The sequence below is a fragment of the Rana temporaria genome, chromosome 8 (assembly GCF_905171775.1).
Source record: "Rana temporaria chromosome 8, aRanTem1.1, whole genome shotgun sequence".
Classification (NCBI taxonomy): Eukaryota; Metazoa; Chordata; class Amphibia; order Anura; family Ranidae; genus Rana; species Rana temporaria.
This window is the reverse complement of record NC_053496.1, coordinates 158,473,366-158,498,588: the sequence shown is the minus strand read 5'-3', so window position 1 is coordinate 158,498,588 and position 25,223 is coordinate 158,473,366. Positions and strand designations below refer to the sequence as shown.

Genomic DNA, 25,223 nt, shown 5'->3' with positions numbered 1-25,223 from the left:
AATGGACGGGTGAGCATCAGAACTGGACCACTAAGCAATGGAAGAAGGTGGCCTGCTCTGAATCACGTTATATTTTAGACCTTTTAAATGGCTGGGTGCATCACTTACCTGGGGAAGAGATGGCACCAGGATGCAGTATGGGAACGTGGAAGGCTGGAGAGGCAGTGTGATGCTTTAGGCAATGCTCTGCTGGGATACCTTGAGTCTTGCCATTCATGAGGATTTTACGTACCACCTACCTATACATTGTTGCTGACCAAGTATACCCCTTCATAAAAACAGTATTTTGTGATAGCAGTGGCCTCTTTCAGGGTGTGTCTTAAACATAAAGGGGTGTGGCCTTGACAGGAAGGGGTGGGTCATATTTAAATTATGGGGTGCATGAGTTTAGTCAGGCCTAGGGCAGCACAAAACCTAAATACACTACTGGCGCCCTCCCACACTGCAAAAATGGTTCAAGAATGGTTTGAGGAATAGGTGTTCACTTGGCCTTCCAATTCTTCAGATCTCAATCTAATCGAGCATTTGTGGGATGTGCTGGAAAAACAAGTCCAATCCATAAAAAAGGACCCACCTCCCAACTTACAGAACTTAAAGTCGATGTGAACCCAATTCATGAAATTTGAGCTGGGCACAAATATCTGTAGTGTTTTGTTATGTCTCTTCAAAGAGCCAAGTCCCTTAACTCTCTCCTGACCGGTTCCTCTCATCAGCCAGATAACTGCTGACAAATTCTCGGACACATCAGATAAAAGCAGCCTGGAATTTCTGTCCGGAGAGGTTGCTATAAATAGATTAGCAGGCAGCTTGCCCTGTTACAAAACACCTGAGAGTCTCTGTCTATGTGGAGAGGGTATGTGTGCCTTTCCTCCAATCAGCAATTTTAGCTATCTTGGCTGTATGCCCAGACATCACACTCTGTGTTAAATAGGAATAGAAAGTTTCCGAACAGAATCTGAACTTTTTAAACAGTATAAAGACAGCAGATTTAGATTTAAAACCTACATAGGGAGATTTGGTTAATCTCTGTGGCTGTTTACTTTACTGGGTGTATGGAAGGTTTACATCCACTTAAAGAATCTGCTACTAACAGCTTGGTGCCAGATCCCACAGCATACCTTTGAAAGTCAAGTGAAGTCCATGCCTAGATGGGTTAACAGCAAAAGCGGGACCCACTCAAAATTAGGTGGGTGTAAAAAGTTATGGCTGATCGGTGTGCACCAAGGAATGAAGTAAAGCAACTTGGGTGAAGTCGGGGGAACAAAGCTGCTGGGCCGCTTGTTCTTCAGGAGGGATCCAGGGCTGCACCTTTTGAGGGGAAAGAATTTCTACTCAAAGATTAGTGTCTTACCCGTCCAATGGTTTGCCTTTCTCTTTTTTTCCTGCGGTGCTGGAAGTACTGGTAAATGGGATCCCCAAAGAGCAGAATTGGTACACACGCCACAGCAACAATCACTAGAGTCATTTGTACAATGTCCTACAGAAGAACACAAGAATTATATGGAAATCTTGTAAGTTGTAAGCACTAGACTAGCCTTTTGCGTGATGCAAAGGCAACATTATGGATTTTTCAAAGGGCATCTCTTAAAGCGGAGGTTCACCCGCACATGACACTTTTTCTCCCTTAGATGGATGCTCGTTTTGTCTAGGGGAATCGGCTAGTTGTTTTAAAATATGATCCGTACTTACCGTTTACGAGATGCATCTTCTCCGCCGCTTCCGGGTATGTGCTGCGGGACTGGGCGTTCCCATTTTAATTGACAGTCTTCCGAGAGGCTTCCAACGGTCGCATCCATCGCGTCACGATTTTCAGAAAGAAGCCGAACGTCGGTGCGCAGGCGCAGTATAGAGCGGCACCGACATTCGGCTTCTTTCGACTACTAGTGACGCGATGGATGCGACCGTCGGAAGCCTCTCGGAAGACTGTCAATCAAGAAGGAACGCCCGCTCCCGAAGACCCATACCCGGAAGCGACGGAGAAGATGCATCTCGAAAACGGTAAGTACGGCTCATATTTTAAAACAACTAGCCGATTCCCCTAGACAAAAACGAGCATCCATCTAAGGGGAAAAGAGAAAAAAAAACTTGATTGGGTGAACTCCCGCTTTAATAACCATTATATAATTCAATGAAAGAGAATACCAAAAGCAGAAATTCAAATGATAATTAAAAGGGTATTCATTATTAATAAAGGGTACTAAGTTTTAAGTGACAGTCCTATAAATGGAGAATATGAAGTGTTAAAGATCAAGGTGTGTTTAAACTAGTGATTTCCCTCCCCTACTAAAACAAAATGTGCAAATAAATACTAACAGTGGAAAAAACAATATTATCAAAAAAGTAAAAAGTGCTGTGCAAAACACACACAAAAAAAATAAATCAACAATAATACAATACATACGACTCAAATAAAGTCCATATCCCACCGTGACTGTATTTTTCTTAAATTCTTATACTATTCACCAAAAAGTGCTCTCCACCACGTGAATCCTGGGTAACTCAGAGCCCAATGGTGGTAAAATTATAAACCAGCAGCAAGTTTCCTGCGTCTCCACTGGCACGGATATATAGGCTTCGGTAAAACAAATGTGTCGCCTCCAGCCGAAATACAAAAACCATGGGGATGACCACAGCATTTGTGGTGACGTCTTACCCAACCCTGCCCTACATGTTTTGTCATCTGACGTCTTCCAGGGGCGATATTATCCCTGCAAATTTTGTATTCCAGGCGGAAGCGCCACATTTTTTTTACTAAAGCCTTGTGTCAGTGGAGACACAGGAAAATGTGAGTTTTTATATCATTCACGATATGAGAGCCTCTTCTCTTCTAGCCAAAACATTACTACATAATTGAGTGTTTCCTTTATGACAGGGGTAGACAAACTTAAAGGGGTGGTTCACCCTAAAAACTACTTTTTCTTATTCCACTGCCCCCCCACATTACAATACGATTAAGGCTCTTATTATTTTTTTCATGCTGTACATACCTTAGTACAGCATATTCACCCGTGCATCCGGGTTGCGAGTCCCACGGGAGTGGGCGTTCCTCACATGTGTGTGATTGACGTTTTGCCCAAAAACGAGCTCCCCCCGTCGCGTAAGCCGCGTTACGATTGGCGAAAGGAGCCGAACGGCGATGCGCATGCGCAGTATATCGCCGATTTGCCGTTCGGCTCCTTTCGCCAACCGTGACGCGGCTTACGCAACGGGGGGGAGCTCGTTTTTGGGCAAAACGTCAATCACCAGCATGTGAGGAACGCCCACTCCCGTGGGACTCGCAACCCGGATGCACGGGTGAATATGCTGTACTGGTATGTACAGCATGAACAAAATAATAAGAGCCTTAATCGTATTGTAATGTGGGGGGGCAGTGGAATAAGAAAAAGTAGTTTTTAGGGTGAACCACCCCTTTAAAGAGGTGAAGATCTACCTGATCAACAAGGAAGAAGTCAAAGATCACCGTGCACAGTGTCGTCTCCTCACACCCGATTTAAACCTTCAATTGTCTTACTACTGTGTCACAATTGCGTGCATTGCACGGCATTCATGGGTTTAAATCAGGTGGCGAAGAAACAGCATATCGCCTTCTCACCACCTGTCAACACACACTTACTTTGATCACTTTTCAGAGGAGCAGCGGTGCCTGTTGAACTTGTGAATGATTAGTTGCATTAGACAGTGGCACCCTTAGGACTCTTTCACACTAAAGTATGGGGGGTTGTAAAACAACAGGATATAATAGAAGTCTATGGCTAAGCGCAGGAAAGCTGCAGGTACGCTGCACTGCACCCGCTTTGTGGTTAAACCGCAGTGCATCAGTGGGAAAGCAGCCCTGTACTCCAATGCCCAGTGTTTTGCTTCACACTGACATAGATGGCTTGTTTTCTGCTGTTGGCACCACTCTTGAGACCACTAGCTAGGATAAGAGGTGGCATGCATTTGATATCACTCCGCATGGGACAGGAGCCAGCACTACAGGAAGAGGCATCAGCTTGTGTGGCTCTTGCTCCCTACTACAGCTCCAACTTTACAAGTAATCTCTCTACATTGCACTCCGTTTGATGCTCTGGAATGGCGGTCAGCAAGCCCAGACCGAGATCTACCAGTCACCTGTCCCACTTTATTATATCCTAAATTTAGCTTAAAATAGTATATGGCTAGTTGTATATTTACAAAAAGTTTCCAGCAATATACAGACTACAACTGAGCTATACACTTGGTACGATACCCCTGATACTTATTCTGCCAATGTTCTCTATCCCTAGATACAGTAGATGTATATGTAGCGCTACCCCCGAAGGAGCCGCTGATTGATTTGGGATTGGCGTATTAAAGGGGTGGTTCCACCTAAAACTCATTTCTAGCAATATATTCGTAAGACCCGTTAAGCCAGCCTACCCGCAGTGTCTTTTTTTTTTTCCCCGTACATACCGAGATCTCGGGGGTCTCGTCCCTAGGCGGTGGGCGTTCCTATTTGATTGACGTTCCTCGGACGGGCGCATACGTGACGTCACGACTTTCCGAAAGAAGCCGAACGTCGCCGCGCAGGTGCCGTATAGAGCCGACTCTATACGGCGCCTGCGCGGCGACGTTCGGCTTCTTTCGGAAAGTCGTGACGTCACGTATGCGCCCGTCCGAGGAACGTCAATCAAATAGGAACGCCCACCGCCTAGGGACGAGACCCCCGAGATCTCGGTATGTACGGGGAAAAAAAAAAAGAAGCCAGCCTACCCGCAGTGTAACGGGTCTTACGAATATATTGCTAGAAATGAGTTTTAGGTGGAACCACCCCTTTAAGTTACCTCTAAGTAGTGTCTAGGGGTGAAGGTAGTAAGCAGAGCAGTAATCGAATGTCCAATCTGTAGTTAAAGGGTTTTGAATGCTTTATTTTCCTGGCCCAACACGACCAACATCAACTTGAGGTAGATAGGAAAGGTTGATGAAAATAGAGTAACTTCGCAGTATCAGGCTTTGGATAAGGAAAGCAGTCCTGCCTTCTGTAATTATATCAGTACGTCGCCACTCCAGCCAGAGTGGGTGAAGTGCCCATGGACAGACCTCTGCCACAGGCCTGGCAGCCAGAGCGCCACTTAAGGTTGCTGGGAGGAACAAGTCTCTGCCACGACTTGGCTCTGATTAAATGTTGAGACCTCAGCCACAGGCCTAGTACAAGGTTAAGCTGAATAAGAGCGAATCCTCCCAGTAAATCACGTCAGGGTCACCGGTTGACAGTGTGAGTGTACCTGTCAATGTCCGGTCACCAGATCCCCGATGGTTCGTTCAAGCCCTTTTGGATAACCTGCCACCGGGTTCTCCTCAAGCCGATCCCCCATCGAACAGCATACAGCCTGGGATCTTCTTAATAAAGGTGGGGACCCAGTAAGTCACTGGGGCCCCTTGGTAGCATCAGTTGCTCCAGGCCAGGAGGGCCCAGAGTGAGGGACTCCGCGTGGCACGCGACCCCAGGCCAGGAAGGCCATAGTGGCGGGGCCCGTGATGTACGCACACCCTAAAGGTGGGTGCCGCACCCGCAACCAGGAACCCGCGAAAGAACCCAGAACAGCGGCCTCCGCCACAGAAATACCCCTCCCAGCATGCCCCGCGAGGGAAAACTCCTCCAATTAGCTGCTGGGAAGAAGCGGCTCCGCCTGGACCCCCTCTGGCGCCACCTGCCGCCCAGAGATGGAACTGCATCCCTGGAACGCAGACTGACCCACAGAACAATCCAGATTTGGCGACAGCCAAATTTGACAAAGTCAAGAATGAGAGCAACATAACTCTCTTTCCCCCACTAAATTTAACATAGCGTCCTTTCTGAAAGTAAAGGGGCGCTACATATACCTTCTACTATTACACAGCATAAATGTCTGAAAGGTCCAATAAGTCATATATTACCACAGCTAAAACTTGTAAGATCTCAGTCTCATACCAGAGCTTGCAATCATGCATGCATCTGATCACCTATGTGCCACGCTGCATAAGCAGGCGGGACTCCGTGGTGGAAACAGCATCTTTAGTTAAGTATTCTTGTTATATTTTCCATCAACTGTATCTGTCATTAATTTTATTAAATGTTATACCTAAAAGTATTTGTGTGATCTCTCTTTGCACATATCGAACACAACCGCAAAAACATAAGATAATCACATGACCGTGAAAATTTGGAGAATTTGTACAAATGGCAGATGAAGCTCACCTGTCCTGTAAAGAGGTTTATGTTGCCCTTATTCTTGGTGAAAAGGAACATGTCAATGAAATGAATGAGCAGGCTTGGAGCAGACTGAGCTTGACTTGCATCAAATGCAAACCACTTGTAGAAAATCATGAACACCAGATATCCGAAGAGGCACAGCAGGAAGAGCAGCTCTGGGATAGACACCAGGAGGATGCGGTACTTCTGCTTGAAGTGACTGCAAGAGAAGACATCAATATAACAATATACATGACAAGCTTGATATTATTTTCTACTTTGCGAGTATAACACTGTTTTCAATAAATGGTTTTGGTGGCAATGCACTAGGCTTTGAACCCTTCTGTGTATGTTTTTGCAGTGGTCATGTGCTAACAAGTAGCATTCTGATAGCAGAAGAGAGAAAACAGTGAGAAGACCTTATCCGTTTGCTGCTTCTTCTTTCATTATCCAATTACAGACTGGAGGAAGACTTAAAGCGGAGGTTCACCGCTAAAATGCTGTTTTTCCCCTTAGAGTGATGCTCGTTGTGTCTAGGGGAATCGGCTAGTTGTTTTAAAATCGAACCTGTACTTACCTTTTTAGAGAGCGATCTTCTCCGCCACTTCCGGGTATGGGCTGAGGGACTGGGCGTTCCTTCTTGATTGACAGTCTTCCGACAGGCTTCCGACGGTCGCATCCATCGCGTCACGATTTTCCGAAAGTAGCCGAACGTCGGTGCGCAGGCGCAGTATAGAGCCGCACCAACGTTCGGCTTCTTTCGGCTACTCGTGACGCGATGGATGCGACCGTCGGAAGCCTGTCGGAAGACTGTCAATCAAGAAGGAACGCCCAGTCCCGAAGACCCATACCCGGAAGTGGTGGAGAAGATCGCTTTCTACAACGGTAAGTACTGCTCGGGTTTTAAAACAACTAGCCGATTCCCCTAGACACATTGAGCATCAATCTAAGGGAATCGAAGTTAAAAAAAATATTTATGGGAGAATGCCGCTTTAAGCCTCTTACACACGATCGGATTTCCCGACGGGAATTGAGTGAGGACAGACCGTTGGTGGAAAATCCGACCGTTTGTACGCTCCGTTGGAATAATTGTTGGTCAGATTTTCCACAGACAAATGTTGAATGGCAGGCTTATAAGTTTTCTGCGGACAATAGTCTGTTTTCAGATTTTCTGATCATGTGTACACAAGTCTCCTTTGTCACCAATTAAAGCCGAAAAAGACAATTATTACTTCCCGTTTCAAATTGGTCATTTGATCTGTTGAAGTCACTTTGGAGGGTAGGGGGAGTCATTGGGGGTTTAACAGACCCCTGATGTCTCCATAAAGAGGAGTCTAAGTTTTTACATCGTGGATGGTTAGCCTCTTGTAATAGCAATACAGTTAAATAAAAAATAAAAAGCACCCTTGGCTCCCCCCCCCCCCCCCAACTGTGCATACATGCAAATTAGAAAAAATAGCCCTGGACAGCAGGTGGTTAATCTGTGTATTTTGCGGTTTGCATGAAGTTCAGCTAGACAACGCTGAGTGTTGTAATGGTACTTACACAAAGTTAAAGATGCCCAGAAACACTCCAAAGGACATATGAATGACTCCTATAATAACAGACATTTTCATTTTGAAGGAGTTCAGGAATGTGAGGCGATTGGAGGACAAGCTCCATATCTAGAATGAAAAAAGTGAAAAATAAATGTAAATTTTTAATTTGCATATAGGACCAGGTCACCTATATTGCAGATTACCGTAAAGTTTTAAAAAGGAAAAACTAGTGCATTTTCAATGAGTGTATATCTTGAGTTATTTATTGCAACCTGATATTAATTGTAAAAGCGATGGGAACCCAAATTTAAAATAAAATAAAATAATAATAAGAGAGAAGATGGTGGCGGTAGACAGAGCAAGCAGAGACAGCGCGCTACAGGGTGGGGGCAAACAGCCAAGTGAATACAAAACGTGCACATTAAAGCGGAGCTCCACCCAAAAAGGGGAAGCTCCAATTATTTGCTCTATGCCCCCCCCCCCCTATTAATGGTTACCAAGGCTTCACTGCCAGTTTCCCCTAAAAGGAACAACGGTGGCAGCCCCCTTAGAGCCGATTGAAAAATCAGAGCTAAGGTGCCGGCATCGCAGGATCCCTGGACAGGCAAGTGTCCCAATATTAAAACCTGTAAGTACAAGTTAAACAGCACCAGCAAAAGATTAGGCCCCCTTCCCTGCCAGGCAGGGCTGGACCGTGCCAGAGCTGTGTAAATCTCAGGAATGGATGAATACAAATACATTGGCAGGTAAAACAACTTGGGGTCCCTCCCTTTTGGGTGCACCGCAAAGGCCGCAGAAGCTTACCAAAACCACGTCTCAGTCTCCAGACAGTCCACCCTCCTTCACAGCTGTGAACCCCTCCACAAACTGGTGCCGACTTCTCCTTTTCAATCTTCCCTTGCAGATATGTTAATCCTTTCGGGACCAAAGTCACTGTAATCAGGGTTTGGAGGCCCTTTCCCCCCGAAGTCTCCAAATTCCGAGTCCCAAAAAGGAGGACTTTACAATCCAGAAAGTACTGTGAATCAGTCCTCTCCGACTGAACTACATCAGAATCCCTCACCCTGTATGGTGTCTCTTCAACTCTCCTCTCCACAACCCAGATAGTTAAAGGAACTATATACTCCTGCCCAGGACCCATCAATGTCATTCTGTACAATAGCTGTGTCCAAATTGCAATTGAGATAGATAGATAGATAGATATATATATCTATCTATCTATCTATCTATCTATCTATCTATCACCACATGATCCGGAGCTCCGCTGCTGTCTCGGCCACCCGGCGGCGGCCTAGAGCGGTGCGCTGACGTCCTCACCAAGCCTCAACTGCTCGTGTTCGGCCGGCTTCTCTGGTAAGATTAAGGAAGCACTAATCTTCCTATACAGTGGGGGGGAGACGTCTGTGGATATTACAGTGGGGGGGGAGACGTCTGTGGATATTACAGTGGGGGGGGAGACGTCTGTGGATATTACAGTGGGGGGGGGGGGGGGGGAGACGTCTGTGGATATTACAGTGGGGGGGGGAGACGTCTGTGGATATTACAGTGGGGGGGGAGACGTCTGTGGATATTACAGTGGGGGGGGGAGACGTCTGTGGATATTACAGTGGGGGGGAGACGTCTGTGGATATTACAGTCGGGGGGGGGGGGGGAGACGTTTATGGATATTGCAGTGGGGGGGGAGACGAGACGTCTGTGGATATTACAGTGGGGGGGGGAAATGAGACGTCTGTGGATATTACAGTGGGGGGGGGGGGGGAGACGAGACGTCTGTGGATATTACAGTGGGGGGGGGGGGAGACGAGACGTCTGTGGATATTACAGTGGGGGGGGGGAGACGAGACGAGACGTCTGTGGATATTACAGTGGGGGGGGGGGGAAGACGTCTGTGGATATTAGTGGGGGGGAAGACGTCTGTGGATATTACAGTGGGGGGGGGGGACGTCTGTGGATATTACAGTGGGGGGAGACGTCTGTGGATATTACAGTGGGGGGGAGGCGTCTGTGGATATTACAGTGGGGGGAGACGTCTGTGGATATTACAGTGGGGGGGGAGACGTCTGTGGATATTACAGTGGGGGGGGGGGGAGACGTCTGTGGATATTACAGTGGGGGGGGGAGACGTCTGTGGATATTACAGTGGGGGGGGGGGGAGACGTCTGTGGATATTACAGTGGGGGGGGGGGGAGACGTCTGTGGATATTACAGTGGGGGGGGGGGAGACGTCTGTGGATATTACAGTGGGGGGGGGGGGAGACGTCTGTGGATATTACAGTGGGGGGGGGAGACGTCTGTAGATATTACAGTGGGGGGGGGAGACGTCTGTAGATATTACAGTGGGGGGGGGAGACGTCTGTAGATATTACAGTGGGGGGGGAGACGTCTGTAGATATTACAGTGGGGGGGAGACGTCTGTAGATATTACAGTGGGGGGGAGACGTCTGTAGATATTACAGTGGGGGGGGAGACGTCTGTGGATATTACGGTGGGGGGAGGGGGAGACGTCTGGATATTACAGTGGGGACTATATATGGTGGTGATCCGAAAAATTTATGTGCGTTATAATTAATCGAAATTAGTATATATATATATATATATATATATATATATATATATATATATATATATAGATATAGATATAGATATAGATATAGATATAGATATAGATATAGATATATAGATATCTCTTAATCAGTTGTAACATCACATAGTAGAAGTTCATTTAACATGGTAACACCACCACAAGGGAAATAAATAGGCAGCATAATAGAACAATAAAAGACCCTACCGGATCAATGCCGAATGGATAGACATTGGTGAAGACATCGGTTATATTGGGGTCCAGTGGTGGAGGAACGAAATTGTTGGTCAAGCTTTCACTCCTAAAGAGAGAAATTGTTAGAACTAGATGTATACAATCACCACATTCATACCTTTACCTACACTAAAAAGGTCACATTTGTCATTTAACATTCTACTGATTGCTCTACTCACGTCCAGTTCTTCGCTCTTGCCATTGCTGCAACGCTCCACCCTGAATCAAAAATGGTGGTTGCCCGGCTGAAACATTCGTTGTACACAAAACCTGTGTAAATGGATAACAGTCCCATGAGCAGAACCAGATACCGGCCTCCAAAGCACATAGAGAAGATCTGGCCAGACACAAAGAAAAAAATGTCACTAATGGAACAGACATCCAGATTTCTCTTGTAATAGTCGCCATCCATTCTATATGTTGCAGACTCTCACCTCATTGTCAGAATTTTTCAGCTTTGGGTCGTCCTCTCCAAGAACTAGCCAAAGAGCAAACAGTAACATGAGGAGCCCATGGCCAACATCACCAAACATAACGGCAAAGAGAAATGGGAACGTTATGATCGTATAAAGAGCTGCAATTGAACACCAAAGAGGGGAATAAAATAAAACAAGTTACATAGCCAGCATCTAAATGTATCATTCTACTTAAAGGATCACTAAAGGAAAAATATTTTTTTGCTGAAATGACTGTTTACAAGGTATAGAGACATAAAAGTTAACCGATTCCTTTTAAAAATGATTACAAATAGATAAAAAATAAATCATAGAATGTGCCTGTAGGTTAGTTTCACTTTTAAACTGGTTTCATGTTCCTGTGAACTAGAGACACACACAGAACAAAAACAAACAAATCCAGGGCAGTGTTTTGTTTTTAAAAAGAATCTGATTGGTTCTGTTAAGTTTTAGACACACAGTAATGACAGCTTAGACCTACAGTGAAAAGCTCCCAGTACGATCGTTGTAAGGAAAACCAGGAAGTGTGGAGATCACAGCAGAATTACAGCCACTTCAAAGCAAAAATGAACAATAAGGACATGAAACCAGTACAGCAGTAAGGTAAAGGAAGCTATTTAGCTAAAAAAATAATTCCTTAAGGCTGCTTTCACATTGCAGCGTGGAGCCACAGTGACGGTATAGCCGCGCTATTTGTAGCGCGGCTATACCGTCGTATTTACCGCGATATTCGGGCGCTAGCGGTGAGGTTTTAACCCCCGCTAGCGGCCGAAAAAGGGTTAATACCGCCCGCGTTGAGGGCGGTATTACCGCGCTTTCCCGTTGATTTCAATGGGAAGGCGCGGTATAGGAGTGGTGAACACACCGCTCCTATACCGCGGTAAAGATGCGGCTAGCAGGACTTTTGGTGCGCTCCTGCTAGCGCACCGCTTCAATGTGAAAGCCTTCGGGCTTTCACATTGAACACTGCAGGGCAGGTTTATTCATGCGGTATAGCAGCGATATTTTTTTGAAGTTAGCCAGAGGAATCTTCAGGCATCACATGTGACCGAATACTATACAAGGTTAATTAAATAACGTCATTCAAGACCTGTTCACTTTTAAAGTCCAAGGCCCCTTAAACATGCGTCAGACTACGTAAAGCGAAACCGCCTGCTCAGTGGGGGGATCTCTCCACTGAGCAAGTGGATGACAGGTCCATGTCCACTCCACTATGCAGAGCGGACACAGACCACCTGTCGTTTCCATCTGTCATCAGATTCGATCTGCCGGGTGGATGGGGGATGGGAGAGGAATGGATCCCCCATCTGGCTTTTTTTGGCAGACAGGTTTGGATTGGATGGCCGGCAGGTGTCCGCTGAGATTTGCCGCTCCATAAAGAACAATGGCTAGTCAGATCAGGTTCAGCTGAAAAACTCACAGGCAGACCCTATCACCCGTGTGAAACCAGCCTAATAATTGGACATCTGGAGCTTAGAAAAAATACAGAAGACATACAGTAACCCCATAGTATGCAAGGTCCATTTTTTTTTTTTAAAGATCTCATCTACGTAAAACCAAATCCCCTTGAAAATCTCAAAAATATATTTCAGCTTATTAAGAACAGAGTTAGTTACCTGGTAACTCAGGGCCATATTCACAGTGGAGATATGCCGTCGTATCTGTGTTTCCATCTATGCGACTGATTCATAGAACCAGTTACGCATAGATAGCTAGAAGATCCGACAGGTGTAATTGTTTTACACTGTCGGATCTTAGGATGCAGTACCGCGTCCGCCGCTGGGGGGGAGTTTGCGTCCTAAACCAGCGTCGGGTATGCAAATTAGGAGTTACAGCGATTCACGACGGATTTTCGCGTTCGCTACGTCGCCACTAGTCTAGTTTCCCGTCGCAAAGTTAGTCGTCGTTTTAGCTGCCCTAACTTTAGTCAGCAAGTGAATTGCTGTCTAAAGTATGGCCGTCGTTCCCGCGTCGAAATTTAAAAATCAACGTCATTTGCGCAAGCCGTCCGGGAATACGGAATTCCGCTACGCGCGTCGCCGTTCGAAAAAATGACATCACGGCGCGCAATGCACGACGGGAGTTCGGAAACGGAGCATGCGCGGTAGGTCCGGCGCGGGAGCGCGCCTAATTTAAACGGCACACGCCCATTTCAATTGGCCCGCCTTGCGCCGGTGGCCGCCGGCGTAGGTTTTCGTCGCAAGTGCTTGGTGAATCAGGCACTTGCGATGAAAAATTGCGGCGGTGTAACGTATCTACGATACGTTACGCCGCCGCTCTCCTATGTGAATCTGGCCCTCAATTTCTAGGAATCTTCCAGGACAGCACTGAGAAACTGTGCGGTCCTGGAAGAGGACTTACAAAATAACAGTTAAAGTACAAAATAACCATAAAAAATGTAAATAAAAAAAACATACCTGGGTTTACTTCTTGGTAACTTGCTATACCATAAGCATCCACAATCCCTTGAAATCCCGAGGTGAACTTGTTGGTGCGGATTAAAGTGGGTGGGCCGACAGGACAATGGATGCGGTGACAGAAGGATTCTCCGCCCCCTCCACCGTTCTCCTGGAAGAAACGCATGGATAGAACAATAGTCATTAAAAAGAAAACAAAGTAAACATCTGTAGCTAGATTCAGTAAGAGTTAGTTTGGCTCATCAGTAGATACGCCGACCTAACTCAGAATCTGCGCCGACCTAGGTTTAAGTGTATTCTCAAACAGAGATACACTTAAACCTATCTAAGATACGACGGCTCGCGCCGTCCTATCTTAGGGTGCAATATTTAGGCTGGCCGCTAGGTGGCGCTTCCATTGCGGTCGGCGTAGAATATGTAAATCACTAGATACGCCTATTCCCGTATGTACGCCCGGCCGACGCAGTACAGATACGCCGTTTCCGTAAGAGATAGGCCGCCAAAAGTTATTCCATTAAATAGATGGAATAGTAATGTTAAGTATGGCCGCCATTCCCGCGTCGAAATTCGAAAATTTTACGTCGTTTGCGCAAGTTGTCCGTGAATAGGGATTTACGTCGTTTACGTCCACGTCGAAATCAATAGGCCCGTGCGGCGGACTTAGCCACAATGCACACTGGGAAATGTTGACACATGCGCAGTTCAAAAAAAACATCAATCACGTCGGGTCAAGCCTCATTATTATAAAACACGCCCCCTCAGACAAATTTGAATTAGGCGCCCTTACGCCCGCCCGCTTTAGGCTACGCCGCTGTAACTTAGCAGGCAAGTACTTTGAGAATCAAGTACTTGCCTCGCTAACTCACGGCGGCGTAGCCTAAACACGCTAAGCTACGCCGCCGCAAAGTTAGGACAGGGTACATGAATCTAGCTACTGGTTAGAAAGCTCTCAGTTTCGATCCTTAGTGTTCACTGGCCATGTTTGCCAAGTGTGGTCAGCACTGTCCAAAAGCGGAGGACGTAAACAGCTACAGGACGCAAAATTGGCACAGCTTCCAAATGTCATTTTTAGAATATAATGTAGGAAAGGATTGGATTGGTAGGCGTTGGACTGGCCGGCGTTCCCTGGGTGCCCCCTTTCTTCTCTCTCCCTACCCTTTCCTCCATCACACCAAAGTCACTTGAACGACCACTGCCCGGTATCATGCCTCTTATGGTGAGCTCTGAACCTTTGTAATAAATGCCTCGGCAATGGGGATGGCAATCACCATATAACAGATTATATTACCCTTATTATACACCCTTTATTATTTAGTTCTCATAGGTGCATATGCCCATCCTTGTCGATACTGTCCGGTTGTAATTTACCAAGCAGCTTGTAACAGATCCTGTAACCAAAGTGACAAACATTCTGTTTTCTGTACCCACCTTTTTCAGACCACTGTACCTACCTTGGCTGGATGGTTGTTGTATCGACTTACATATTTGTGAAGAATAGACATGTGCAATTCGTTTAGTTTCTAATTCGTTTAACGAAAATTCGGAAATTCGTTAATTTCGAATTTTCGTTTTAAGAAATTTTTTATTTCCGAATTTCGGACTTCCGAAAAATCGAATTTCCGAATTTTTCAATTTCAGACTTTTCGGACATCCGAAATTTCGAATTTCGGAATATTTCCTAATTTTTAAATTTCCGAATTTTTTTATTTTAAAAATCCCGAATTTGAGACATTTCGAATTTTGTTTTCGATTTTTTCAATTTTAGAAATTTCAAATTTGATTTTTTTTTCGAATTTTCCAATTTCAAATTTTTCAATTTCGAATTTTTCAATTTCGTAATTCCGAATTTATAAATTTCTGAATTTTCAATTTCGGATTTTCGGAAATACGAACATTTTTCTTTTTAGAAATTCCGAATTTTCGAAATTTAGAATTTTTCATTTATTTTCGAATTTTTCAATTTTAGAAATTAAATTTTTTTTTCATTTTAGAATTTTTCATTTTCGATTTTTCAAATTTCGAATTTAAAAATTTTAGAATTTAAATTTTTTACTTTTGAATTTCGAAATTTTCAATTTTCAATATTTTTATTTTTCGAATTTACTAATTTTCGAAATTCCGAATTTTCAAATTTTCGAAATTTTTGATTTTCGAAATTTTTCATTTTCTAAAATGAAAAATTCGAACATTCGAAAAATAAAAAAAAATTCAAATTCGAAAATTAAAACAAATCTGAATTTTCGAATCTTTGAAATTGTGGAATTTTCGAAATTGTGGAATTTGTTTTTTTAATTTTAGAATTTTAGACATTCTGAAACGCCGAATTTTCGAATTAAAACTTTTTCGTACGTTTTATTCGTTTTTTTGCTTTTTTCGGAAATCCGAATTTCCCAAATTGACGAAAAAAGTAAAAAAACGGAAACATTTTTTTTTTCGATTTTCCAGAATTTGCGAGAAAAAAAAATTAAAACAAAAATAACAAACGAAAAAAACGAATTTTTTGGCAGTGCACATGTCTAATTCACCACATTACGGAAAAAAGGATTTTGCCTGCTTGCAAAAAGAAAGCCCAATAGACTCAAAATTTCCAAAGCTTTACGCAAAAGATAAAAGATCTTTATTTTCAACCATATGACTGACATTTTCAGAACTCAATGGCCTCCGATGAAAAAAAAAAAATACAACATTTCTATTATTTATTATTATTTCTTTATTTATATGGTGTTCTAGCTTTTTGAATTGGAGTTTAATTATGTTACATAGTTAGGCCGAAAAAACAAACAAAAAAAAAAACACATTTGGTGTGACCAATAAAATATCTAAAAAATAAATATATAGACACAAATATTAGGTAAATACTGGGGTGAAAACACACGTATCCTACAATAATGGACTATAACAGCCACAGAGGAGACATGTTAAAAGGGTTGTAAAGGAAAACATTTTTTTTCCCTAAATAGCTTCCTTTACCTTAGTGCAGTCCTCCTTCACTTACCTCATCCTTCCATTTTGCTTTTAAATGTCCTTATTTCTTCTGAGAAATCCTCACTTCCTGTTCTTCTGTCTAACTACACACAGTAATGCAAGGCTTTCTTCCTGGTGTGGAGAAAGCCTCTTGAGGGGGCAAGCAGGAGTGTCAGGATGCCCACTAACACACAGCTCCTTTCTCTATTTGCACAGTAGAGAGTGTCCTGACTCTTCTGCTCGCCCCCTCGTTACTGGGAACACAATGCGCGCGGCCGCCGGGCACCCGCGATTGCCCAGTAACAGAGCAGGACCGTGGATCTCTGCGTGTAAACACAGCGATCCACGTCCTGTCAGGGAGAGAGGAGACCGATGCTGTGTCCCTTGTACATAGGGACACAGCATCCGGCACCTCCCCCAGTCACCCCCCTCCCCCTACAGTTCGAACACTCGCTAGGCTACACATTTAACTCCTTCCCCGCCCCCTAGTGGTTAACCCCTTCCCTGCCAGTCACATTTATACAGTAATCAATGCATATTTATAGCACTGTTCACTGTATAAATGTGAATGGTCCCAAAAATGTGTCAAAAGTGTCCGATGTGTCCGCTATAATGTTGCAGTCCCGCCATTCCTAGTAAAAAAAAAAAAAAAAAAAATCATAATTACGTCCCCTATTTTGTAGGCAATATAATTTTTGCGCAAACCAGTCACTGTAAGGTTATTGCGATTTTATTTTATTTTTTTTACCAAAAATATGTAGAAGAATACGTAGCGGCCTAAACTGAGATAAAATGGATTTTTTTTTTTTTTTTTTAAATGGGATATTTATTATAGCAAAAAGTAAAAAATAGTGTGTGTTTTTTTTTCCAAAATGTATGCTCTTTTTTGTTTATAGCCCAAAAAATAAAAACCGCACAGGCGATCAAATAGCACCAAAAGAAATCTCTATTTGTGGGAAAAAAAGGACGTAAATTTTGTTTGGGAGCCACGTCGCACGACCGCGCAATTGTCAGTTAAAGCGACGCAGTGCTGAAAGTGGGTTAAAGAAGAGGTCCATCCTCCCCACAAAAAAATTAAAGTCAGCAGCTACAAATACTGCAGCTGTTGACTTTTAATATATGGACACTTACCTGTCCAGGGAGCCTAGGATATCAGCACCCCAGCTGATCTTTGGATCGGCTGTCGGGTGCAGCCGCCACCATTCCTGTTAAGGGAACCCGGCAGTGAAGCCTTTTGGCTTCACAGCCGTTTCCTTACTGCGCATGTGCGAAGCGTGCTTTCCGGTGGCGGAGGCAGAAGGAGGGGGCCGAACTTCCGAGAGACTGCGCCGAGACTCAATCTCCTGGAAGTGGGGGGAACGGTACCTGTCAAAAAAAAAACGGCACCTGTTCCCCCTCCTCCTGAAAGGTGCCAAATGTGGCACCGGAGGGGGAGACGGATAAGCGGAAGTTTCACTTTTTAGTGGAACTCCGCTTTAACAGGTCTCCTCTCTTATAGTCAGTTATGTTTATTGATTGGTTTGCGCAAAAGTTATAGCGTCTACAAAATAGGGGATAGTTTTATGGCATTTTTTATAAATTTTTTTTTTTTTTACTAGTAATGGCGGCGATCAGCGTTTTATTTTTTTTCGGTACTTCGACATTATGGCGGACACTTTTGACACATTTTTGGGACCATTGGCATTTTTATAGCGATCAGTGCTATACAAATGCATTGGATTACTATAAAAATGCCACTGGCAGTGAAGGGGTTAACACTAGGGGGTGAGGAAGGGGTTAAGTATGTTCCCTGGGTGTGTTCTAACTGTAGGGGGGGTGGCCTCACTAGGGGAAATGACAGATCGCTGTACATACATTGTATGAACAGACGGTCAGGCATTTCTCCCGACAGGACCGGGAGCTGTGTGTTTACACACACAGCTCCCAGTCCTCGCTCTGTAACGAGCGAACGCGGGTGCCCGGCGGTGATCGCACGTGCGTCGGGATCAGGGACGAGCGGGGAGGTGCGCTCCCCAAGTGCCCGCTTCGCGAGGCGACGTAGAGCGACGTGCTCTCGCGCAGGGGAGCCAACCTGCCGGCGGCTGGTCGGCAAGTAGTTAAAGGAGTTGTAAAGGATCGTTTTTTATTTTCTAAATTGGTTCATTTAGACCCCTTTCACACTGAAGCGTTTTTACAGCGTTTTAGCATTAAAAATAGCGCTAGTAAAACGCTCATGAAACATTCTCCATGCATCTCAATGGACCCTTTCACACTGAGTCCTGCAAGCAGCATCTTTGGAGCAGCTTTTGGGCGCTGGAAAAAAAAAAACACTCCAAAAACGCCCCTCTCCATTGAAATGAATTGAAAGCGCTGTAAAAACGCCTTACCCTTTCACACTGAGGCACTGCAAAAACGCCCTAAAACGTTGGGGTCTTAGCGGTGCTTTACCAGCACATTGGGATTGCAGATGAGGCTTCGCTCAAAAAACGCCCCAGTGTGAAAGGGGCCTCAAGTTACTACATTGTTGGTTCACTTACCCTTTCCTTCGATTTCCCTTCTAAAAAAATGTTTTTTCCTTTGTCTGAATTTCTCACTTCCTGTTTCTCCTCGGTAAACTTGCCCCTATCCTCCGAGCTGTTCTGGCTGGGGGTTAGTCAGCCAGAACAGCTTACTGAGGAGGAACAGGAAGTGAGAATGTCAAAGAAAAAAAACATTTAGAAGAGAAATGGAAGGAAAAGGTAAGTAAACGAACAATGCACTAGCTTAAAGGAACCTATTTAGAAAATAAAAAACAATCCTTTACAACCCCCTTTAAATTTTACCCCACCGATTAGAATATTGAAGGAACGTTCTTAAAAATAAACGTTTCAAATGAAATTCTACTGGTGTACGGCCAGTGTAAGCAGCAGCCAGCAGGACATAGTTACATACATAGTAGATGAGGTTGAAACAAGTCCATCAAGTCCAACCTATGTTAACCACTTAAGCCCCGGACCATTTTGTTGTTAAATGCCCAGGCCAGGTTTTGCGATTCGGCACTGCGTCGCTTTAACAGACAATTGCGCGGTCGTGCGACGTGGTTTCCAAACAAAATTGGCGTCCTTTTTTCCCCACAAATAGAGATTTATTTTGGTGGTATTTGATCACCTCTGCGGTTTTTATTTTATGCGCTATAAACAAAAATATAGCGACAATTTTGAAAAAAATTCAATATTTTTTACTTTTTGCTATAATAAATATCCCCCAAAAACATATATAAAAAAAAATTTTCCTCAGTTTAGGCCGATACGTATTCTTCTACCTATTTTTGGAAAAAAAAAAAATATCGCAATAAGCGTTTATCGATTGGTTTGCGCAAAATTTATAGCGTTTACAAAATAGGGGATAGTTTTATTGCATTTTTATTAATATTTTTTTTTTTTACTACTAATGGCGGCGATCATTTTTTTCGTGACTGCGACATTATGGCGGACACTTCGGACAATTTTGACACATTTTTGGGACAATGGTCATTTTCACAGCAAAAATTGCATTAAAATTGCATTCTTTATTGTGAAAAAAAAATGACAGTTGCAGTTTGGGAGTTAACCACAGGGGGCGCTGTAGGAGTTAGGGTTCACCTAGTGTGTGTTTACAACTGTAGGGGGGTGTGGCTGTAGGACTGACGTCATCGATCGAGTCTCCCTATAAAAGGGATCACTCGATCGATGCAGCCGCCACAGTGAAGCACGGGGAAGCCGTGTTTACATACGGCTCTCCCCGTTCTTCAGCTCCAGGGAGCGATCGCGACGGGGCGGCTATAAACGAATAGCCGCGCCGTCGTCCGGGGGGGGGGGGGTGGGGGATGGTCCCGATCGGACCCCTGACCCGCGGAAAGGCGGGCACGTACATGTACGCCCATATGCCTGTACATGCCATTCTGTGGATGTACATGCGGCGGTCGGCAACCGGTTAAGAGACCACTTTTGGCTTCACAGCCGGTTCCCTACTGCGCTGCGCTTTCTAATTGGTCTGGCGGCAGAGGCAGGAGGAGGGGGCCGAACTTATAAGAGTTGCCATAGAATACACTAAAAGGTAAGGTATGTTAACAAAACTTCAGATTTAACCTCTAGCCACCCACGTAACGCATATGTGCGGCGGCCGGCATAGGGGGTGGGCTTTAACACCCACACGCTGTACATACGATTCTAAAGGGGTGGGGGCAGAGGGTTCTGTGCTGAGATCGTGTCATAGACAGCTCTCAGTTTGTATCAACGATTGGGGACTGGCTCCCCATCATGTGACCATTGTGACAGCCAATCTAATATCAAATTAAAAGGTCCAGGACATCTCAATGAGTGAGATAACCCAACAGATCCAGTAATATTTTTTCACTTTCCTCTGCGTGGAAAGGCTCATCATTTTAGGTCATCAACAATATGTCTCCTGCAGTGGCGTAGCGTGGGTTGTCAGCGCCTGGGGCGAGGCAAGTCATTTGCGCCCCCCTGACCCATGGACTTGCCTTTTTTACAGCTAGCTCCAGTCTGGTCACATGATCTACTGTGTGAGACAGCGGTGGCTGAAGGGAAGAGAAGATTGTGCTTGACAATGACTGGTAAGGCCTGGAGTGGTGACATCATGCATATGTTCCTATGTCCCATCTGTTGTTGGTGCTCCTTCCTCTCCATACTCGTGACAGCGCCCCTCAAACTTTTGCGCCCGGGGCTGTGGCCCCCCTAGCACCCCCCATGCTACGCCACTGGTCTCCTGAAGAAGCCAAACGTTGACCATACAAACATCAGGACACATCACTGTATAAACTGTATCATTCCGGTTCCATATTAAAATGCTCCTTTGTCCTCGAACATGTGAAGGTATGACTAATGGTATATGAGTAAACTGGGTGTGCATGCATTTCACCATATGATACTGTATTTTTTTATTGACAAATATGTTTGACCTGTTTTGTATTATGTGCTTTAAACTAATAAAGTTGGTTTTTCCAAGTAAAAAAAAAAAAAAAAACTGTATCATTCCAACTACATTTCCAAAGTATCTCACCGAAGCTCGGGCCAGCGCCGCCTGCAGAGGAGGAAGATCGCCCACAGGACACCAGACCTCTCCGATAAGACATCGCTCTCGCACGCTGCACATGTTCAAGATCTGGTAGATGTGTTTCATCTTCCTTATGCTAACTCTCCAGAACTGTAACTTTTCTGCAACCTGACTTAGGACCTGATTTAGGAAACCTTCCGTTTGTTGCATCACCTGTAGAGCACAAAATACACACATTAAAGAGCACTTGTAGCATTGGGAACAGCAAGATGCTAAGAAGGAGTTCGGTAAGCACACTCATACTTTTATTTTAGGCTCAGCTATGAAAGTTTCAATGTATTTTGCAAGTGTAATAGAGAGACAAAAGTTTTAGGACACCTGCCTTTACACACACACGCACACATGAACTTTAACGGCATCCCAGTCTTAGTCCGTAGGGTTCAATATTGAGTTGGCCCACCCTGTGCAGCTATAACAGCTTCAACTCTTCTGGGAAGGCTGTTCACAAGATTTAGGAGTGTGTCTATGGGAATGTTTTACCATTCTTTCAGAAGCGCATTTTCGAGGTCAGGCACTGATGTTGGACGAGAGTACCCAGCACGCGGCCTCCACTTCAATTCATCCCAAAGGTGTTCCATTAGGTTGAGGTTAGGATTCTGTGCAGGCCAGTCAAGTTTCTTCACCGCAAACTCGCTCATCCATATCTTTAGGGACTTTGCTTTGTGTACTGGTGTGCAGTCATGTTGGAACAGGAAAGGGCCATCCCCAAACTGTTCCCACAAAGTTGGGAGCATGAAATTGTCTTGGTATGCTGACACCTTAAGAGTTCCCTTCACTGGAACTAAGGGGCCAAGCACAAACCCTGAAAAACAACCCCACACCATAATCCTTCCTCCACCAAATGATTTGGACCAGTACACAAAGCAAGGTCCATAAAAGATATGGATGAGCGAGTTTGGGGTGGAGAAACTTGACTGGTGTGACGAGACCCCTTTGCTCGCCCGGTTCTGCTCTCCCGACACTCCTCTGCTACTATTGAGTCAGCTTGCAGATTGCAACGTCTGATGGTCCAGTCATCCAAGGTTCCGGGATCCGAACTACAGCTATGTGCCGTTCAGACCCATTAAGAACAAACACCAGGCAGGCTGTATGTAAGTTCAAACAGGACTCTTTATTTTCAAGTACACAGCACACTTTTATACAGAATTTGGAACATCCCACTCCCAACAACCGCTTTCCTATTGGTCAATTGTAAAGTATATGCAGTCCTCACTCAGGTCCTCCTTAATCATGCAAATGAGGACTTGAAATAGTCAACAGGGATTGGTCCAATAGCTTGGATAGAAAGACTATTATGTGTATTGAGACAGAAGCCCCAGGGGGTAATCAATGTACACAATAGCCCGGTCTATTTAGCAGAACTTAATTACTACCTCTGAGAGGTTACATTCCTTCAGATATAACATGCTAATTCAATACTCCTGACAGGAGACTTCTGACCTTTAGAACAATACAAAGTCTTTTAGCGTAAACACATACATCTTCAAACACACATTCTAAAAGTCATTTAGTGGAGGTAATTATCTCCTAGAGACGTCCCGTCTCTGACAACCGTTATTAACCTGCAGAACACAATAAAAGGTATATCACGAGCTGGCTCCACTTAGCATTTCAATAGCCTGAGCTAAGCATTGAAGGGTCATTGTCTATTGACCTAGTCAGGACAACTAAACCACTTGTAATGTGTCCAGTATCTCCTGCAATGAACTGTCAGTAATGTCCCATCTTCTGACATACATGAATTAGGATTTCAAGTAGAAACACTCCAGCATTGCAAGGTCCATGACAACTGGCTTGTACAGAGTCCTGACCTCAACCCAATAGAACACCTTTGGGATGAATTAGGAGCAGAGACTGCAAGCTAGGCCTTCTCGTGAAGAATGGTCAAACACTCCAACAGACACACTCCTAAACCTTGTGGACAGCCTTCCCAGAAGAGTTGAAGCTGCTATAGCTGTAAAGGGTGGGCCAACCCTATTGACTAAGACTGGGATGCCATTAATGTTCATGAGGTAGATGGATCTATTTAAATACAATGCTAAAAGTGGTTCAGATATAGAAAATGTTGGTCGATGTTGAAAGAGACTGCCACCTTTCCCAAACAGGGCAAAACTGACAGTGTCTCTGCAAAAGACCACCCCCCAATCAATGCACACCTTGCCTACAACTCTTGCTGCCCTTTCTTAGGTCACAGCCAGCAGTACCAGCAACTAGGTGGTGCAGTGCGGATATATCCTTGGTCAGGTGACCAGAAAGGCAGTTGAATGCTTCTCCAAACCTTTAAGCACCCAGGCTACATCAGAAGAAGGAGCGACCATGAGGGTGCTGGGAAGGCAAGTATAAGGGGATCCAGGGGGCCCTGGAAACTGGCACTTTGCCTTTCGTGGGCAAGATGACAGCATCTCCTCAATAAGCATCTGGAGAACAAAAGAACTTGCTTCTTCTCCCTCATTTTTCAGTACAGAAGGCAAAACTTCATACCGATCAGCACAGGGAGACTACATATTGGCCCCTTACTTTAAAACTGGGGTCCAGAACCCCTAGGGCCAAGTACCGGTCCGTGGCCTGTTAGGGACTGGGCCGCACAGCATTCACACGGGAAAGGAGCAATTTTCCGGTCTGACAGCTGTCCCTGGCTGCACTGTGGTGTATTAGCTGGATTCAGAAAGCGATACGCCGCCGTAACTCCGAATCTACGCCGTCCTAAATTTAAGCGTATTCTGGAAACCAGATACGCTTAAATTAGGCCAAGATACGAGCGGCGTAAGTCTCCTACGCCGTCGTATCTTAGGGTGCAATATTAAGGGTGCAATATTTCGGCGTAGAATATGCAAATGACTAGATACGCCGATTCAGAAACCTACGTGCGCCCGGCGATTTTTTTACGTCGTTTACGTATGCCTTTTTCCGGCGTAAAGTTAGTCGAACAAATGTTAAGTATGACCATCGTTCCCGCGTCTAAATGTGAAAATTTTACGTTGTTTGCGTAAGTCGTCCGTGAATGGGGCTGGACGTAATTTATGTTCATGTCGAAACCAATACGTCCTTGCGGCGTACTTTGGAGCAATGCACACTGGGATATGTACACGGACCACCAATTTACATAAAACACGCCCCCCCTCATCCTCATTTGAATTAGGCGCGCTTACGCCGGCCCTATTTACGCTACGCCGCAACTTAGGAACCAAGTGCTTTGTGAATACAGCACTTGCCTCTCTGACTTACGGCGGTGTAGCGTAAATACGATACGCCGCCGTACCTGAATCTAGCTATATGTCGTGAACTCTGCACATTTCATGGCTACTTTTTTTTTGTTTTGTACAAACTTTATTTGAAGTGTACAAAACATACACTTTATTCATGGCAACATACAGCAGCAAGATGCACTGTGCTGCTATACATTGCCATGTTATTTGGCACGATGCACTGTAATAAAAAATTAAGCATGTCCTTTTTTGCACAGCCATAATAATGACACACATAGGAAACAATTGTTTTACAATGGAGTAAGACAGGGGTGTCCTAACTTTTCTCAACGAGGGCCAGATTTGATGAAGTGAACATGCGTGAGGGCCTGACATTCTTTGAACCATTAAAATTTGGTTTAAGTGTGTTCATTCGAGCAACTAATACACTGCCCAACAAGAATTCTCTTGCCTTTGTAGCTTTGTGTGAGTAAAGAGACGATGGGCGTATAAAATGCACCTTCACTTTATGAGGTAAGTGTCAGGAAAAAAACTTAAAATTTTAAATAAAGAACTGTGAAGCAAA

The 25,223-nt window shown here is 44.6% G+C and overlaps 1 protein-coding gene across 1 annotated transcript in view; it reads right to left on the bottom strand.

The window, feature by feature from the left end:
* TCIRG1 (T cell immune regulator 1, ATPase H+ transporting V0 subunit a3) overlaps nucleotides 1–25,223 on the bottom strand; it is a 68,606-nt gene that overhangs the window by 9,873 nt on the left and 33,510 nt on the right. Inside the window, exons 9-16 of the mRNA XM_040321010.1 lie at nucleotides 21,399–21,605; nucleotides 13,416–13,566; nucleotides 10,978–11,117; nucleotides 10,723–10,880; nucleotides 10,517–10,610; nucleotides 7,736–7,854; nucleotides 6,197–6,410; nucleotides 1,352–1,477 (exon numbers count right to left, since the gene is read on the bottom strand). Of these exons, the coding sequence (XP_040176944.1) occupies nucleotides 1,352–1,477; nucleotides 6,197–6,410; nucleotides 7,736–7,854; nucleotides 10,517–10,610; nucleotides 10,723–10,880; nucleotides 10,978–11,117; nucleotides 13,416–13,566; nucleotides 21,399–21,605 (1,209 nt within the window). The remainder of the gene's footprint in view (nucleotides 1–1,351; nucleotides 1,478–6,196; nucleotides 6,411–7,735; nucleotides 7,855–10,516; nucleotides 10,611–10,722; nucleotides 10,881–10,977; nucleotides 11,118–13,415; nucleotides 13,567–21,398; nucleotides 21,606–25,223) is intronic.